This window comes from Meleagris gallopavo, chromosome 7, assembly GCF_905368555.1.
Source record: "Meleagris gallopavo chromosome 7, MGAL_WU_HG_1.1, whole genome shotgun sequence".
In the NCBI taxonomy this organism is placed as follows: Eukaryota; Metazoa; Chordata; class Aves; order Galliformes; family Phasianidae; genus Meleagris; species Meleagris gallopavo.
In genome coordinates, this window is record NC_139410.1 from 13,753,888 (window position 1) to 13,773,657 (window position 19,770).

The window sequence follows — 19,770 nt, forward strand, 5'->3', positions numbered from 1 at the left end:
CTCTAAGGGAAATAAACATTTTGCAAAATTCTCTTGCGGTATCACTGTTTTTAAAAGCTCAGGACAAGACAGTAAACATTGCTGTGTAACCTGCAGTCTCTAAATTCAGGGACAGAAACAGTGTTAACCTAAGCTTTAGTACCACGTAAACACTTTTGGTCACCTGTTGCATCATTTTGTTTCGGATCTCTTAAGCTAGTAAGGAAAAGACCATGAATTTCCTTTGTTAGACAGAGCTCTCGTCTCCACACTGGCTAAACAAGTGAATGGAGAAGTGCTGCAGAGGTATTGCAGCTTTCAAAGAAGCTGAAACCTTAGCACCCTCCTCCTCACCTACACAGTGAGAGGCTATTTTAGCTTCCAACCCAGGAGTAGAGGCTCAACACCATTTCTGCATACGTTATTTCACCCACTGATTGACTTCTTTGACTTTCCCAAGCCTCTTAAACAAGCAACTGGAGAAGAAAGCTATTTCTTATATATTGTATAAATTTAACATTGGAAGAAAATTACTCCAATAAATAAAAACAACAACAACAGAACCAAACCAAACCAACATCAATGAAGTTATACCGGCCCAAGTAATTCATGTGCTGTTCTTTCTATGAGCAACCACTTGTATACTTATATATTATCTATTTGTAACTTTTACTGCCAGTTGCAAACAAACAAACAAACAAAAAACCCTGTCCATTCTGAGCACCACACAGAGTGGCACAGGGAAATCGTTGTTCTAACATTTTTGTTTCAGAACCCTGCCCCCATCCTGAGCGTGCACCAGGGCACGGCACGCTATCGCCTACATTGCTTTCAAACGTTTTGAAAACTTTCGCGCGCTTCTTATCCTGACTGGGCAGAAAGTTAGCAACTCTAACGGCTGCAGAACACTCAGGAGACTTTATAGGCACAGCACAGAGACAGAGCAAAATGTGCTGTGTGCACACAAACAGAGCCCAAAGGAACTGAGATGTGCACACAAACAGAGCCCAGAGGAACTGAGATGTGCACACGGCAACCTGTTGAGAAGCACTCTTGTTTCGAGCAAGCATCCGACACTTAGAAGTTGGGTGTGAAGCCACACCTCCCAGGGATGGGAAAAGTTTGCTTAAATGCGGGAGGTGGAAAAATGGAGTCGGTCACGCGTAGTTTTGGTCCCCTCATTCATCAGCTCAGCTCAGTTCATGAAGAGGGATGAGCACCGTGCCAGGTGGCCGTGCCGCACCGTGAGTCGGGGCAGCTGCTGCGGGAACGGCTCTGTAGAAGGCCCAGGCCCGTGTTCCGAAGCCCGTGCGGATGACAGCAGCTCTGCCTCACCAGCCTGCTGCGGGAAGCACGAGAAAGCACCGAACCTCTCCCCGGAGCGGCTGAGCAGGGCTCTGAGAGATGCAGACCAGAGAGCGGGCACCTCTCGGCCAAGTTCTGCTGCGGTCTGTTGCTCCCAGACGGAGAAAAGCCGACTCCCTTCCCAGCAGTGCAAAACGGCTCCGCAGCGCCCGGCAGCACCCCCCGTCCCGCAACGCTCAATAGTCATCCCGCCGCGACTCACCGAGCTGGAGCTGCTCGCACCTCCCGCGGGGATTGCTCTCGATCCGGCAGCGGAAGATGGCCCCAGGGCTGAGCACGGAGCTGTTGGCGGCCCAGTTGGCCTGCGGGGCGCCCGCCACGAGCCTGCGGGCAGAGGGGAGCGTGAGGCGGTCGCGACGGGGGGGCTGGGACCGCGCGGCGGCTCGACCCGTCCGGGACTCACCAGCGCTCATCGCCGTGGCCCATCAGGAGAACCGAGTAGCCGAAGAACGTGCCGTTGTCCCCGCGGAAGAGCAGCGGGTTCCGGGTGTCCACGTTGTAGGTCCGCGCCGTCGGCAGACACTGCCACAGCAGCAGTAGCGGGGCGGCCCAGCGCGCAGCCCGCCCGCAGCTCCGCATGGCTTCGGCCGGCACCGGGCAGACGGACGCCCGCCTTCCCGCTCCGTTCGGGGAGAGAGATGGCCCCGCCCTGCCCTGCCCTGCCCCGTGCCCTGCCCCGGGCCGCCCGCGCCCCTCACAGCGACCGCTGCCGGCGGGACGAGCGGGGGAGCTGCGGTGCGCGGCGCTGGGTGCCCTCGGGAGGGGACGGCTCCTCCGCGCCGCCTCCTGCCGCGCCGCAGCAGCCCCGTTGCCGTCTCGGGCGCGAGGTCGGGTTTCTCCCCGCCCCATCCGCGCCCGGCGGTGCCGGAGCGGCGCGGTCTGCGGGGCTACCCCGGGGGAGTTCGGCCTGTCGGACCTCGCGCCGCGGGGCCGTCAGCCCTCTCACCTGCCCTGTGGGCGGCGTGGGTGAGCCGTCTGGGTGCAGTGTGGCAGCGGCGGGTCCGGCAGAGCCGGGCCTTGCCCGAAACGCCCGCCGGCATTCCTGCCCGCTGCCCTCGACGTGCCCGAGGCGGGCTGGATTCTATTGGCTGGATCCCCTGAGCGCATCTCCCCCGAGTCCCAGCAGGGAAATCCCAGCCAGCTGTGGGGGAACTACGTGGTCGGATTTGCATTTTCTAAAAGCAGATTAATCTCAGAATCTGTTCTGTTAGACTCGCTGCACTTCAGCTGACGTTCCTGGCCACCCTTTCATTGCAAGGGATGTCTGAGTCCTGAAACTGGTGTCTGAAAAGCAGGGGACAGTTCTGAGCCTCTTCCTGCCTGTGTTGTATGAGACTGCTCCCATTTGATGACTTCTCCCTAAAGGGAATGAAATTGGAACAACCCTCATGACTTTACTCACATTTTAAAATGACTTTTTGCATTCCTGTTCAGTTCTTTCTGTGAGCTGCTTGCAAAGTTATCAGCCAGTTTGCTGGACTGGACAGGAGTTATAAAAACCCAACAAACCCAAGCATTGCACAAGAGGTAGGATGCTTATCAGATAACAAGATAGTGAGGCTTCCTTGATCTTAGCAAGAAGCTTTGTTGTGTGTGTTTCAATTTAGCTCATGCTAAATTGTTGAAATCAAGGCTGTTACTTCTGCCAGCAAACCTTGCCTCAGAGTCCCTTAAATACCAGGGCTTCCTGTTGCTGCAGCAGCCTGGTAACAGAGCGGAGCCCAATGCAATTTTGAGTTAAAGGAACAAGATCTTAACTCTTCAAAATTTTAAGTTTAGTTGTAAAGATTACTACTTGGAGATGGGAGACAAAACCATTCTCATTTCAACTCGTGAATATTCTACACGTTAGAAGTAAGTGTGAAATGGTGATGTACCATCCTCTAATGGAAATTCAGAACATGGCATTATAAGCTGCTTGAAATAATAAAAAAAAAAAAACCCTCTCATTCCCATTCAGGTGATAGAGGTGCAGAAAACGTAATCCTTCTGCTCAATACTGAGCAATTACCAGAGTGGGACGCTGAGGCAGTGCAGGATCAATACATCTCAACTTCCTAAGCACATTCAGGTGTGTAGCTCCTGGAACGTGATCAGTGCACTGCAAGATCTGACAGTCAGTCAACTATCTTTTTTTAAAGTAATGATCTCTAGAAATCACAGGGCTTCCCTGGGAAATACTGATGCCGGGCAGTGACTGTTTTGTGTAAAGGAGTTAAAGAGCCCCTCAGCTGCTATTCATCTTGCTTCCAACTGCTGACATCAAAGGAGCTACGACAATCAACAGCAGCTGTGAATCTGCATTTCTACCAGGCAAGTTTTCATTGTCATTTTGAAAGCAACAAAACAAGCATGATTCAAATCCGAAATGCTAAATTGTGGTTTAATTGGTGGGAAACCATAATATCATTTCACCACTACTTGACCCCATAGCCAGTTTTCAGGGACTTCCAGGCTTTTCTCTGAAAGATCATTACAATTCTTGAGTTCATTTCTTAGTCACAAAAATCACCAAAAAGCTCTATCCCTTGAACGCCAGAAAAGGGAAGAGCAATTTCTCAGCCTCCTTTTCACTGGCAATTGTATGGTCTAGGCATATCTGTCCTTTCTGCCCTCTGTCAAGATCAATTTTGTGTCTATCATTTTGCACATAGTTGATGCTGGAACCAACTGAGTGAACTAGGCAATTTCTTTGCAGCTGTGTTTCTAACCATTTGGGGGAATTGCAGAATTGCAGGGGTTGGAAGGGACCACTGAAGATCATCTGGTTCAAACCCCTGCTAAAGCAGGTTCCCTACAGTAGACTGCACAGGAAAGCATCCAGGTGGGTTGTCATTTGAATATCACCAGAGAAGAAGACTGCAGCCTCCTCCACACTACCCCCTTCGTAGGTGGCCTTTTCTTCACAGTTTGCATTGGAGCTTATCAACAAGTGTCGTATAGACAAGGGATAAATGTACACAAGTTATTTGCAGAATTCAGAGATGAGTTAATCTTTTGAGACTGGTATGTTTGAGAGCCTGGGGAAAAAGAAATGTAGCTGAAATTTCTAGAGATTTTGTAGAACCTCCAGTCTAGTGGTCCCTGGACTGCTACAGAGGATATGGAGCTGGTGGCACAGATGCCAGCTAACAAGAAAAGGTAGATCCTAAAGCTGTGGGCTTTAGCTGTTAGCACATAAATGCTTACTTGAAGCAGATGAGAACTGTGTTACACCTTCCTTGTCAGGAAGAAATGTGTCCATTGTTTTTTAGATTGTATTAGAATGGATGCAGTCGTTATCCATCAATGAAGTCCATGGAATTACGTAAATCTGTTGGAGTATCAGAAACCAACATTCTGAGAAATACCTGAAATTTTAAGCACCAATGTCCTGGTGTATGGCCAGGAGAGTACAAAATCTCAAAGCAAAACTGACAAAATGATGTAACGGAGAGAAAACTTGAGTTTTAAGGATTCAGACAACTTTACAGAAAAGATAGAATGAACACTGAAAGCACGTGTATTTACAGAGAAAATACATATTTATATTTTCTTCACAAATATGGATACTGAAATTATCCTGAAATAATGAAAATAAATAATTCCCAAAATAACCTCGCTAGTATGCAATCTCAGCAGCATATCTCCTGCCATATTCTGTGATTAAACACTAGAGCAAAATATCATGGTGATTTGCTCTTCTGCTTGTTGCTGCTTCACCATCTAAGGCAATTTCAATGAAGCTCTTGGGATGGCTTCTTACGTGAGAAAGTATATTAGGCCACAGTTTGGCAAATGTGTTTTATAGCAGATGTGTGTACTTCATCTGATTCTCCTCATCTTTTGCTGCTCATTCTTGAATCATGCTGCTCTCTCTGTTACGCTGTTATGTATCTGAGCAGTGAACCAGATGAGAAAAGTGATCTGGGTTAAAAATAACCCAGCTACACCCCCAGATCTAGATCGGTGCATATACTGTGTGACTGGCCAGTTGCATTTGGTGTGTCAGAAGCCTGGTTTAGGCCAGTTCCCCAGCTCACGGGGCTGTATCAGTAACTGACAAGAATTTGAAAAGCTAAAGGCTAATATCTATCCGTCTAATTCCTTAAAATGGAAACAGAAATCCATTTCCCCAGCACTGAGTGAGCTGGAGTTCAGATATCTTAGCCCAAATGTTCTTCTGTCTGTGCCCTGAGGTGCCCAGCTTAAAAAAAGTTATATGGGAGTAAGCCTGATTTACTGATGCCATAAATGTCAGCATACAGTATCATGTGAGCAAGGTAACCTAAGTTTGTATTTCAGATCATATGTGCTCCTTCAAGCTTCAGTATTCCAAATGTAATTACGAACACTGGATATTTCTGGAGAGGTTTGTTGAGGCAGAGTGGGAAGAATGCGAGCATAACCAGAACAGGCCATATCATCTCTGCCATGTACATCAGCAGTTAGATTTAGACAAATGTAAGTACACAGAAGTATGCATGATTTCCTGATGTAAAGCAGAACAAATACTCATAAACAAAAGTGTCAATATCTGGAGTCACTGTACATGTACTTGGCAGAGGTAAGATAACAGCAAATACCAAATACCATTGTAAAACTGCCTGGGTGAAGGTAAGCAACTACTGCACAACAGAATGAAGTTGCTCAGACACTGCACAGCAGAAATGAGGTTACCATTTGGCAAAACTTCTGGCACTCTGCTTTTGGGCTTTTCACCCTGGATGCTGAGGGAGATCTCTGGCATCCTTTTGGAAGGCATATTTGAGAATTCTGTTTGTAACCCAACTGGATGGTATAAAAATACAGATTTCAATGGAAAATATGTTTATTATATAATTTTAGAAACTCTTCTTTCCCTGGGCTCTCAGGTTCTGCAGGCTGTAACAATTAGACTTGTAACAGATCCCCCATTTTATCTCTCCTCTTCAGCAATATCCCTTCTAATCTGCAGGTACCAGTTGTCTTTCTCTGAGATGATCTGATACTTATTAAAGTCTGCAGTTTTCCTCATCTTGAATTTAATTTTAAAATTTGTTTTCAGTTCTGAAGACCTTGATCCCAGAAAGCCAATCTACTTTTTCTAGCTGTAATAGTTTGTCTACAAAATGTAATTTCTCAGCTTTGTAAACCTTGTCTTCACAAAGCCCTATGATAATCAGGGCTATACTATGACTATAATAATCTATTAACATAAACTCAAAATAATGACGCAGATTTTTAAAGACAGAGTTGAGTGAAGTGCATTAAGGCACTAATGCTGAAGTCTGTAAAAAGAAAATAATTTTTAAATAAGAAAATGCATAAATAAGAGCTTATCAGAAATCATATGCTAGAGGCAGTACTTGTGACAAGGTGCTGGGATGTTAACTAATTACCGACCTTTCTCAGCCACTTGTGTCTCTCCAGAAGATATTGTTTAGCACAGCATTAGTCACTAGTATTTCTTCTCTTTCCTCCATCAGGCTTTTATAACCCTAGGATGATTTATTTGGAGTACTTTTTGATAATTGAAAGCTGTTCCACAGAGTAGCTGTTGTGGAACATTTTGAAGCTTGAGCCACAGGAAATCAGCAGATAAGACTTCACACAGCCATCACTTGATCAGCCAGGGATCCCACACGTTTTTTGGCTGTGTTCTGAGAACTAAGAAACCTCCGATAGGAGATTTCTGCGCACATGCGAGTAACTTTCGTTAGAAAATGTGATGTTTTCATTTTTTCAGATGGCTCCTTTTCTGAGTTCAAAGAGGACTCAAGCGCTGAGAAGCCGTTCAGTCTACAAGAGCCCAGTACTGAGGTAGTAACTACTGTGGAAATTTTTATCTGTTACTTCATTGCGTTTGGAAGGAGTATGAAAGGAAGTCACTGAAAAAAAAGCCCATAACTTTGCCTTCCCCTAAGCTGTTCAATTGGAGAAGATAAATGTATTGTATCTTTAATTACTCTGTCAACACTGCTTTTGTGTAATGCATCCCATTGCTGGTGAGAAGCGAAAGAAAAACACTGCTGGAAGAGCCTATGTATGTCTGTTATTAGCTTTCTTCTGTGTAACCTGTACTACTCCCTTTTTATTCTCTAATGTGGGAGGCATTTGGCTTAAATTAATTTCCTTGTATGAGCTGAACTTGAGTAACTGATCACATGAGCATTTTCACTGTGTTGCAAATACGGGGAAAAGCACACATTCTTAAAAGTCTTCACGAATATGCCTGCTTCCAGCTGTGTCTGCCCTTGTTCTCCTTTGTTTTATATATGCCTGCCTCTGCTTTTGGAGGAGTCACCAGATCTACTCTCAGTTAGAAATAAAAATGTTCAGCTGTTCCAAGTTAGAAAAATTTGGAAGTGTCATTTTGGAATTATCAAAGTACTTAAATATTGCTATTTCAAATTGTACATTTCTAAGCCTCTAACAAGGACAATTTAGAATTTTGGTCAGACTAGAAATATTTTCTGTTTTTCCATAATTTTTTTTTTTCTACAATAGCAGTGGACCAAAAATCTAATGTTCATTTGCAGTCACTTGAGAAGTTATAGAAGGCGAATATACTGTTACACTTGTCCCTAAGATTCTTTTCAAGAAACTTCAGTTTTCCTCTGCAATAAGATATGTGTTGAATGAAAGGGATATATTGTCCACTGATAAGTATAATTAAGCACAGATGTCTGAGGCACCAAATAGCAACTCATATTAGCAAAGGTCTTAATTTTTATCATTTTGCTCGTGTTCTCTTTATACAGTTGCATTTAGAATCAGTTAAAGAGGAAGCAGCTTTTCATTTAATTGATAAATAGTGTTTTCATGATCATACTTTTCAGGAAACGTTTTTGAGACCTTTTTTTCTTCCCATGAGCAGTTGGTGAAGTAAAAGACAAGTTCTCCAGAATAACGTGTAGTGGCTGTGGCATCCTGACTACCATAAGCAAATAATGGATCATCATAATCAGAAGCAGATGTGTATGTGTGATAAATTCATTCATATCCTCTTTTTTTTTTTTTTTTTCTTTAGAATTTCTGTCTAAGACTGTTGAGTTCCCAGATCTGGGCCAACTATAAATAAAGAGTTGTGTCTGTGTCATCCATTGCATGGATTGTCACAGTTGTGGCATTTTCATTATTTTCACCTTTTAAGGAAGCATTTTAGGTTTGATACAGTTATTTTGTCATGAGAAGTAAATATGTTTGTTCAAAGATTTTCAACATAAAGGTTTTTTTTTTCATTTTTATATTCAAAATGAACATGTTTTTTATTCAGCCCTTTCCTGCAATTAATTCCTATTTCAACCTAATGATCTCTCCTCGAAACAATAATTCTCGACCACCTTTTGATACTGCAAGTTTCCAGTTTTTACATGTTTCTGTTCTAGTGCAGGTTCCATGACTTCACTGACAAGGCTGGGTGCAGTGGGAAAAGAAGAGAATTCAAAAGAACTTTGATAGCTGCAAAGAAGCTTTAAGATGATGATCTGTTTCTTCTGCTGAGCAAGAAAAAAAACCTAAATGCATAATTTTTGGTGATTTAACTAAAGGAGATATTAGTTTTGCTGTCAGGAAGCATCAATTTCTATATTATAGATACTCAGAAAAGAATTAATGCAATATTTATCATCACTAGATCAAAATCACTTGGTTATAGCTTAGATTCCATTTGTATCAGCCTTCGAATACGTCAGTAAGTGAGACTGTCCTGTTACAGGGACTGCCTTAATAGTTGTAACTTTCCAATGATGTCCGTTCAAGAATATTCAAATAGCTGAATATCTTGAAGAGAGTGTAGGTTTCCTATGATGTTTTTTCCCCCCTCTTTCTCTCGGTTGTATTTGTGACAAAAATAGGCATGATAAGTGATTAGCAACAGCTGGACAGTTAGTACTATAGAGTCTGTGGGTCTGCTGAGCCTGAAAGCCTTTGGCTCCACAGGAAATATGAGCACTATGGAAGCAGCTCCAAAATTATGGAGGTTTGGTTGCACATCTTTCACCAAATGTAGGGTATTCTTTCAAGCAGTGACAATGGCTGTGTTTCAAATAGGAAGCAAACTCAAGACCATCTTCTTCCTAAAACAAAATAAATCAGTTGTTGTAAGAGGATTGTTGAAGAGAAACATCTGGAGGAAATGCCATTCTGGTTTCAGACTTGCCTTTGGAATACCCTAACATACATCTTCCAGGATATGATACTGTGCTTCATCAGACAACATCACAATGAGATCATACATCTGAATATGGAGTGCAGGCTAGCCTTATGAAGCATGGTGATTGCTATGTCTGATTTTATTTCTTCAGTGAGTAAATTAGGAATATTTCTCCTCCAATCATGAGAAATTGGATCATTACTTTGAAGCTAGAAGGGAATCCTAGATATGTACAAAAATGATTATTTCATAAACTCTGAATTTATGTGAGGGTAGATGATGTCTGTAACCAGAAGCAGCTCTGAGATATCAACAGAGTATCAAAGACAAACTACAAGTAAATCCAGGTCAGAATTAAGGTGAGAAAAATTTGTGGTACAAAACAGTGAAAATGCCATGATTTTGTGGAGCCACCTGTAATCTCAGACTGTGGACTGTTTCAGAGGAGAGCAAATAACAAGGTTGATCTAGCTTTATATGTACTTGTTAATATTTTCTAGTGCTCCTTCCATGTATACTCTTAGAATGAAAACAAAATACATCCGTTCCTTATAATAGATCTTCATGGATTTATTAGCCTTTTTAAAAATTTGGGAGAATAAAAACTTTTTGGCAAATTCTCAGATCTCTCATTGTTAAAATGTTGAATTAAAATGCCATTGATACTGACATAATCTTCATAATTAGTCACTTGCTACCTGTGTATTGATGATTTCATAGCAATCAGGTCTGATATAAGTTAAGACATTTGTATTTTAAATAATTTCTTTTGGTTTTGGTACATGTAGAGCTTGTAGTAACACAGCCATCTGAATATTATCATCATATAGTTTGCAAGGAGGTTTTTTAAAGTTATAGCTACATAAACAAGGAAGATGAAAGAATATTCAGACTAGGCAGAACACAGAATATATAGAGAATTTACTTAAAGGTAAGTGTATCTGTCCTTTTTTCTGGATTTTGCCGAAATATGTTACATCTATTCACCTGCCTTCTTCTACACAGTGATATATGCAATAGGCATCATAAGCAATTAGTTGCTAATTGTTGCTATAAAATCTGCAGTGAAATGAAATAATGAAATGATCTGTTGCTGTCCTGCTTAGAGATGTTTCTGTGAGTTGTTTTAGAGTACTGTGTGTAATAGATTTGGCATTTTCTTTTTTTAGGCTTCGATTTTGATATGTCCTAATTCTCTCTCTTTTTTTTTTTTTCTTTTTTTTTTTTTTTCCCTCTGGAGTGTTGTAATCATAAATTGATGTATTTGAAATGTAATTAAGCTTTTGGCCACTTGGACACTGCAGAATCAACACCCAAAATACATCTGTGATCTATGTAGATACGTATTTTAATCTTATATTCATGGAGGTATATCTTTTGTTACAAAGTGGATGTGGCTCATTTGTTCTCTTGTACTCTTATATTCTTCCATTAACTTATTTCAATTTATTTTAAAAAACGTATGCAGCCTGTATAGACAAGGATAGGCTATGAAAATTTTCATTGAGTGCTTATCATACAAGAGCAGCAGGTGCCTCACAGTATAGCTTGTTCTGACTGCATTGCTCCTCCTGTTATCAAAGAATACTGGTGTTCAACTCTAAGTTGCTAAGGTACATAGTTCACGAAATGATAGTGTGCTATACCAATATAAAGAGAAATTCTCTAAAAAAGGAACTCCTCTGCAGATTTTGGGAGAATACCAGCTCCACTGACTTTTGGTACACCTGGGAGCATTGCCGTGTTTAATAGGCAATGGTATCTGTTAGTGATTTAAATGGTTGAGAATGGTGGTTTGGTTCAGGTCAGCAGTGTGTCTAGACCAGCTCTCCTGTCACAGGGGCTGCTGGGCAGGTGCTTTGCTGCAGCACAAGCAGAAAAAGTTGTGATATTTCCTCTGATCGTACTTTCCTGATCTCCGTGCCCCAAAATTCTCTCTGCTCCAGCTTTGCCTGTTTCTGTACAAAGAACCAGCCCCTAATACTTGTTTTGAAGCTGGCCTGCCTCAGCGGTATTTTCTCTCCCTGAGCTCTTGTACCAGAAGGTCTGAGAGAGAATCAATTCTCACCTGTGCTTGCCATGCTTTGCTCCCCTCTATTCCCTGGGCTAGAGAAGAAAGGCTTATCCTAACTCTTTGTATAGTGGCTACATGCCTGTAATGACTGCTTGCTGAACGGTTGTTTTGGGTTCCCATGGCCGGGTTTCAGCAGTAGGCAGAGAGTGCTGCACACACAGTTCCAGATGGTTCTAGATGGTTCTAGGTGGTTCCAACGGATCCCAGCTGGGCGGGCCAATCAGTGAAAGCACCTGGCACCTCAGTGAGAACAAAGGGCAGAGCGCTGCACAGGTGGGGAGGGAAAATTAAAATTAATTAAAAAGTGAGTGAGGGACAGAATTCTGAGTAATGTGCTCAGAGAAGGAGGTTGGGGGAAGGTTCTCTCACAGTTTTTGCAGAGACTATAGAAGGAGAAGCATTTTCCTGTAGACTGTGGAGAGGAAAATATTGCGTTAGATTTCTGTATGGAGAACTCTATGCTGGAGCTGCGGCTAGGGACAGCCTGCACTGGAGCAGTTTTTCTGAAAGGAAAGCACAACCATGGAGAGCTTGTGCTGGAGCAGTTCTCCTGACAGGAACTGTGGTTTTGGAAAATGCACACTAGAGCAGAGTTTTACTGGCACAAAGCGCAGCACTGGAGAGCCATCTTGGAGCAAGTTCTCCTGACAGGAACTGTGGTGGTGGAGAAGATTTGCACTGCGACTTTTTTTGCTGTCACAGACACTGTGGCTTTGGAGAGCCTGTATTGTACTGTATTTTTCCTCGTAGAAGTTTTGTCTCTACCTGACCAGATTTTTCCTGATCTGTGTGGCTGTGGAGAGGACTTATACTAAGGGTACGTTCTTCTCTGTCAGGAATCTCAGTCTGTGGAGAGTCTGTGCTGGAGCAGTTCTCCTGACAGAAACTGCAGCCTATAGCCAGCTCACACTGGGGCAAAATTTTCCAGAAGGATTCCAGCCTATGGAGAATGGACCCACACCGGAGCAGGTGAAAAATGTGAGTAGGAGGAAAGGGAAGAGATGAAGTGTGTGTGAGTGGGGCAGGTAGTGGAGCTGGGAATGAAGAAGTGATGTGGGCCTGGGAGATAAGCATTGGTGGGAAAGGCTTTAAATTGTCTTTTTTCTTATTCCAAATCTATTTTAACTGTCAGCAAATTAAATTATTTTTTCCAAAGTTAAGTCTATCTATGGCAACATTGTAACTGATAAATGATCCCCTGGTTTTTCTCTTGAACTATGAGCTTTTTCACCTTTTTTTTAATTCCATCCTCTTGAAAAAGGAAAAGAGAGAGAGCAGCTGGGTGGAAATATGGCAGCCTGCAGTGGTCTGCTTGCTGCAGAGATTCAGACATCTTTCAGGCCCACAATATAACTTGTGGTATAAAGGGACAAGGAGAGTGGTTCTGTAAAAAAGCAAAGTATAGTCAATATTCAGGGCAACATTCAAGGTATAAGTGAATCACAAATTCAAATAGCATCATTACATTATTCACTCTTAAATTCAATTTCCTAAAGCCTGATTTAGCGCTTTTTTTTTTTTTAATTTCAGGGTGCAGATCACTGTGAGAATTGTGATGAAAGATGACTCCAATATCTAGTACCTGTGGGAAAAGTCAAGTTTGTTCTTCAAAACCAGGAGGTAAGAAATGACACATTATTTACTTTTTCCAGACTTCAAACTGAGTTGGAATTTCTCATACTGTGTGTAAGGAAAAGACCTGGCTCTTGCTTGTACAAATATCTTCCTGTGTCTCTGGGGGCTGATGGCTATTACAAGCTCAGTGTTATAGCTTGTGATCTTGCCTGATAGCCCTTTCTTATCACATCTTCTCCATATGAATCCTTCCTGTACTGCACACAGGGATTCTGTATGATGGAAGAGTTTGAAAAGGGTCAAGGGTCTTGTCCTAAATATGTGAGATTGTATTCACTTTATCTAAAATTAATGAAGAATCTAGTAACTTACCAGTACCACAACCTTATTTTTTTTATACTGTGAGTAGAGATGTGAAAATGAAAAATAAATTAAGAACAGAAGACTTTAGTGTTTTGGGCAGAATAATGTTTAGTTTTTCTTGTCTGTTATAACTTTAGAGTAAGAGAAAAAATACTAAAATAAATATGCTAATGCTTATAATTTAAACACCACTATGAAATGTATGCAATAGCACTTTTACATACAATTTTATGTGGCTATTAACCTACTACGTAAGAAGAGAACAGAAACAACAGAGCTGTTTTCTTTCTTGAGAGACATTGTTCTATGGTTTTCTCTTTATTCTCTCAGGTAAGTTTATTTCATGTGCACAAATCAGCCATAAATGTACAAGTTGTTTGCATCATAAATGTGCCTGTGGGATAGCAGGATGTAATATCTGTTTTGTAAAATGATAATATTGCTTGTCTAATTTTTTTTGTGTGCTTGCTGTGATCACAGAGGGCAGTTCTGAGATTAGTAAAACAGAATTTAAGTATCATCACAGATGGATGAGAATAAGATGTTGAATATGTATAGTGTGTAGCTAAGGCAAAGCTGTTTTTTCTCAGAAAATCAAATTCTGATCTAGAACTAAAAAATGCTGAACATCTTCAGAAATGAGCCATGTTTCTGTAATAATATTCATAAAAACTCTTTGGCATCTCACTTAATAAAGCTGAGAGAATTGCTTGCACTGTTAATAATTTAAGGTTAGAGGAAGTTTGAAATTCTAGCTCTTTTAATAACTTAGAGGATTTTTTCCCATTGGATTCATTGTAATCTTGCCCATCTGTGTATTTGTCTGAGACTCCATGAAGGCTGAAGCACAATCGTTAGGTTAAATAAGATAAATATGCTTTGCAGTGCACGTTTTCTTAGTTTTTTTCTGGCTAATGAAAGTTGATCTTCTAATCAAGCTCACACAAGTATTCTAACTTATTTACTTCAATTGTGATTACATAAATACGTGGTGCAGTTATCTATTTAAATAACCTTTCCTAAAGTCTTTTTGTTTTGAAGTCAAAATATGCAATGTGTTATAATGTCTTTTCCATATCAGACCAGGGTCATAAATCTTCTGTTTTGTGAACTGGCATTTTTTCATCTTGTTACATAGACTATTGCACATCTCTTTTTTTTCTGAGCAAACTTTGTTTCTGTTGTAAATTGTTGTGCGGCAATTACTATGAAGAACAAGTCAATAACCAACTGCCCTCCTGTTGCAGTGATTAATAACCATGTGTTGACAGCAGCACTTTCAAAGTTAAGAGCAAAGGTTTATAGAAGCATAAAATATGTGAAGTTGCATAATTAAAAAGTTAAAATATAGAGTTAAAAAGACAGCAGTTCTCCAAAGTAAGCTAGAGAATGGATTTGCTTGTGGTCATTTTGTTTGTTCAAGACAGTTCTGAGCAATTTGCCACTTCATCATTTTTAAACTTATAGCATACTTGGAACTGTAAATAAGGCTTATATAAGCAAATCTGGCAATCAGTGAGATTTTTAATGCTGGAAAGATTGAGTTGTGTATGTCTCTGCATGAATACAGCTGGAGTCTTTTGAACATAATTGGATGTGGAGATGTTTGCATTGCTCTTCCATCTTTTTTCTCCTCTACGTTAAAGCTTATATTTACTTCCAGATTTTGGGGCCAGAACCATCTCATTTTGAATTCAAATATCCAAAACATAAACTGGTGTCATCTGATATTTTCAGAAGACTTTTGTTGGTCTTTCACAGTTAAGGTCTTGAAAATGTAATGTGATTCTGTTTATGAAGACAATGAAATCAAGTAGTTCTGTGTGTTGCCAAAGGAGTTGTGTTTATAATTCAGTGTTTTGAAATTGAGGAAGCTGTGTTAAACCAGTGGTAGAACTCTGCTCCAAAATAAATAAATACTTAGGTCCAGTATATGAGGTCATTCACATTGGTATACTTGTCTCTCTCTCTTTTTTTTTTTTGAGAACTCTCCGACCTTTTTCATGGAAAAGGTGATCCATTGCTTCTGAAATAATTAGGAGACTGCAATGTCTCCTATGTCGTTGGACTTAAAACTTCTGGTAGACGAACAAAAGTTAATGATACTGGAGCACTGACTAGTTCAAGGAAGGACTGCTGCTTTTCAAGTGTCTCCATGTTTAAAGGTGTGAACTGATTGATGGAAACCTCAGTGCAAGTGATGGTGTTTGCCAAAGCTTGTTGTACTGATTTACTCTCCTAGGAACTGCTTCCTGATCGGTTCTTTTTTTTTTTTTTCTGTTAATGTTAGTTTATGCCTGCTAGTCATATTTATTTATCACTTTTACAGAAGATAAGGCAAAGCAAAGTACTGCAAAGTATTGGCAATCAGTTTTAGAGCACCAACATCGATATTCTTTTGCAACAAAAGCATTTCACTTACATTCATTATTTCTTTGAAGTTTGCTACTGTAATGAGTGCTTTAAATACCAAAAGTTAGGTATAAATATAGATGTAGTTATAGGTACGAATATATATACAACTGCTTCTCCCACTTCACCCCATAAGAGAAAATACTGTTCTTTAAAGACTTTCAATGAGTTCAGACTAGTACTTATGTATCCTTTACAATCTACAGCATGGGAAAGCCGTGTATTTCCTCTAGTGCCGTGATTACTGAGAAGAAAGAATGCAGGAAGCGCAGTACTGCTTAGAAGTGGGGAAAGGCCCATTTATGTCTGGGTTGGTATCTGAAGGACAGATTCATAAGCACAAATGAAATGTAGTGCATAGTTCGTGCATTTGGAACAAAACTGCAGCTCTGGATCTAATCAGTTGAGCACAAGTTCTGACTTCAATAGATGCATACATATCTGTAACTGTTTACCATCTTAAGCTGTAACTGATGACAGAACTTCCAATGAGCTGTGACTTGTGGAGAAAAATATCACAGTAAATCAGGCAAATCCTTATATTAAAAGCCCTAAGATGTAACAGTACAGTCTTTTAGGCAGACGATAGACTCTTATTCTGTGTCCCAAAGTTAAATAGAATATACCTGAGGGATGATGGGGAATTAGAGGTTGGTAGAGTTAGACTGATTTACACTAGCTGAGAATCTGGTGAATTATTTCCGATTGCTCCTTGAGCAGTAGACACAAATTTTTCTTTCTAATATTTTTCCTCTCCACTTGTCTCTATTGCTGACATTAAATATTTAAGAGCAATTTTGTTCTCAAGTAAGGCAAGCTTCAGTGACAGCTGAAGTTTTCCCATAAATTTGCGTGGATTATGCAATTTAAGTGGACAGAATTCAATCTTAGCTGCCTATCATGTTGTTCATAATTGAAGTTACTTTACAGAGTGTATTTTGTAGTCTTTGCACATATGATCTTTACAACTGAGAGTGTTTGCATACCATGCAGCATCTGGCTCAGTTTTTTTACAAGATCTTAACAGATGCATTCAGGAACAACGTACAACTCCCTAAAGTCTAAAAACAATTGTATTTCAGTAATCTCTTATGCTATAATCACTATCTCATATAAATGTAATAATCACATAGGAGTGGAAATGAAACTCAAAGGAAGTGTCCATAGCATGCAGACACTGGATCTTCTGTTTAGCAAAGAAGAAACATTAGTGATAAAGAATACTTACTTACATTGAAATCTCTTCCAACATAGTTTTAATTAAATGTTGGAAGAATTGTGAATATCATATCCAGCCTATGTATAAAGCTGTGCAAGATATAAATTACATTCACTTAAACAAGTACTAGGAGTTGGCCATTATCTCGTGTTATGAAACTTGTACTTCCATTTTCTTCGTATCAAGAAGAAAACTGTTTCTTTTGCATGTGTGGTATAGATACTTCATTGTAACATACTGGAATGAAGTCTAACTTTATCAAGCCACGAGTTGGGCTCGTAGTTGTAGTCTTCCACAAAAGTGTCTTTGACTGAAGTAAGCACTTTGTATGAATTTAAGAAGGTCAGAGGGAGCAGGACAAAATACCTAATGAAACAGACTGCTTACAGCAGTTTTAAAATAATGTCCGCAGCTGTGAGGGACTTCAAGTGCAAGTCGTGTGTAACCCTTTCCGATCCATGCAGCAGCTCCAGAGTAAAATCCCATGTTGAAAGTGATTGCTGAAAAGAGGAAATACTTAGTCACTGATGAGGCTTTAGCCATTCGCAAGCAAAGCCATTGCTGAGGATATTAGTTTGATATAGAGTGAATCTTAAAGCTGAAACTTGTCTAGGTGTAACATACGACCACTTTATGGTAACGTTTATCTTTTGTTCTGCATTTTGCAAATGTGCCCTTCTATCTTTTGAATTGATCTCATCTCTTCTGCTATCCTTGACTTGAGGGTCGACTGCATGACAGACTGTTGGGTAATCCTCTTTATCATCTGATCTTAGAGAAACAGTAGACAGTAGAAATCTTTCTGCTCCTTTTGTGGGCGATGTACCTGGATGGCCTGCCAAGGTTAAGCATGCTTTGCTATCCATACAGAATCTGGTTTTTATATAGAATGAGCTTCTGACTCTGAAACTATCAACTGGAAACTCACAGAAATGGGATTTCTTGTTTTCTAGTGTAAGAGTTGTGCTATAAACTGTTGTATCTCAGTTATGTTTTTTATACTGATTTTTATACTCTTTTGCACCCAATACAAATTGTAAGCTGAATGCATTTATGAAAAGTCGTCTGAAAGCCAAAGCTCTACTTCTGCTAAGTATTTTCTGTCAAAAACTCCTCTGTTTTGTGATCTTTCAATGCTGAAAATTCACGACTTAGAAGTACAGTTAAAATAGAGGAAACTTTGCTGTATTACATTCTACAAAGCGTATTCATCATTTCGAATTTATTATTTCCCTAATAATGAAATTGTATCATAATTACACTTGGGTTAATATCACATAGCATACTACAGCAACAGCAGCAAGGTAAGGCATTTAGGAATTTGTATCAGCTACCTGAATAAGTAACTCTTATGCATATGGAAGATACGAAAGGATTTATTATCTTAGCTCAGACTCTTGCAGTTTGATGGCTCAGAAAAAGGAAATAGGAGCTTGTATCTTCTGTTTGGTATGTACTATATTTTTTTTTCTCAACTGTTGTTATGCAGAATAATTTTAAACAACAAAATAAAAATGAGAGGCTTATTGAATTAAGTCTGTAAATTTCAGCAAAACCAGATCCATCCGGAGGGCATAACCCTCACATAGTCACGCTGCTTTTGGTCATATTGAAAATTAAAGCAAGGGCTGTTTTTCTCTGGGGCCTGTGGAAAACTAAAGGTTGTTATCAGTTAGGATTGTAGACCTACTGCAAAATGAATTTGCTGGTACTTGAATCATCTCAGAAGGGGCTGGAATAGCAAATGCATTCTCAGGAACTGCAACGAACAGTTTTTTGATTAGTCTTTTCTGGTGTCTCTAGAAGCTGACTTTAATTCACTTAATTTCAACTTCCTCATGCTTAATAGAGCATACATACTAGTTTGCTTATATTTCCAGTAATGTTACAGAATGAAGGTTCCTGTCTTGCAAACACCTTTTTTCAAGGTGAGAGGACACTATGCTACATAAAATGTACTAAGGAAGGTGCCAGCAAATCAGCAGTTCAGCCTGTACAAAGTAGGGAGAATTATGTACCAGTTAATCTTAAAATTCCCAATGGGAAAATAGCAGTGCTTCTGTGCTAGGAATGCTGCTGTTTTCAAATAATACATCATCTTTTTCCATCTTCTTCAGAAAGTTTTGACAAAAAAATAAAAAATGAAAAAATTCTATTTCCAGTTTAATTGACATTTTCATAGGAGGACTATAAGAGATAGTATGTCCTTTTTCAGATTACTTTTGCCAGTGCTCCTCCTTTCTTATCACCAAAAAATTTTTCTCTTGTTTTCTGGCTTACCTTAAACTGTGATCCAAGAGAACTTAAACTCTGCTGCCTCATAGTGTGCATTGCTGAATTTTTCTTGGAAAATATCCTGGGGAAAAAAAATGTCATTGTGTTCCATGCAGCCTGGAAGATCTGGAGGATTGAGCTTGGTAGCATTCTCATTCCTGTACACCTCAGGAATGGTGGGATATAATTTCCTGAAGGAACGTGGATGTAACTGAGAACTCTAGAGACTTAGTTGTATTAAACTGCAATAATTCTGGATAGTCTGTTGAGGAATAGTTACATCTGATTTTAATTTTACTTTGTTCTCTGGAACATAAACTCCAAATGGGACTAAGAGCTGAGACAAATTGAAAATCTAGTTGCACATCTAATTATATTCTTCCATTGAATATG

The 19,770-nt window shown here is 40.1% G+C and overlaps 1 protein-coding gene and 1 long non-coding RNA gene across 4 annotated transcripts in view; one reads left to right on the forward strand and one right to left on the reverse strand.

Annotated features, from left to right (window-relative positions):
* The window catches only part of ITGA4 (integrin subunit alpha 4), a 33,330-nt gene extending 31,003 nt beyond the window's left edge, over positions 1–2,327 (reverse strand). Inside the window, exons 1-2 of one of the 2 annotated variants that reach the window (XM_085228659.1) lie at positions 1,748–2,327; positions 1,547–1,668 (exon numbers count right to left, since the gene is read on the reverse strand). In XM_085228659.1, the coding sequence (XP_085084785.1) occupies positions 1,547–1,668; positions 1,748–2,193 (568 nt within the window). In that variant the 5' untranslated portion in view covers positions 2,194–2,327. The remainder of the gene's footprint in view (positions 1–1,546; positions 1,669–1,747) is intronic. The other variant, XM_085228658.1, reaches the window with a different exon arrangement.
* Positions 2,328–3,676: 1,349 nt separating this feature from the next.
* LOC104911659 (uncharacterized) overlaps positions 3,677–19,770 on the forward strand; it is a 174,776-nt gene continuing 158,682 nt past the window's right edge. The window contains exons 1-5 of one of the 2 annotated variants that reach the window (XR_014884536.1): positions 3,677–4,168; positions 7,052–7,125; positions 8,183–8,283; positions 8,694–12,512; positions 13,065–13,154. This is a non-coding gene — a long non-coding RNA (uncharacterized LOC104911659). Of the gene's footprint in view, positions 4,169–7,051; positions 8,284–8,693; positions 12,513–13,064; positions 13,155–19,770 lie in introns of both variants that reach the window. The other variant, XR_014884535.1, reaches the window with a different exon arrangement.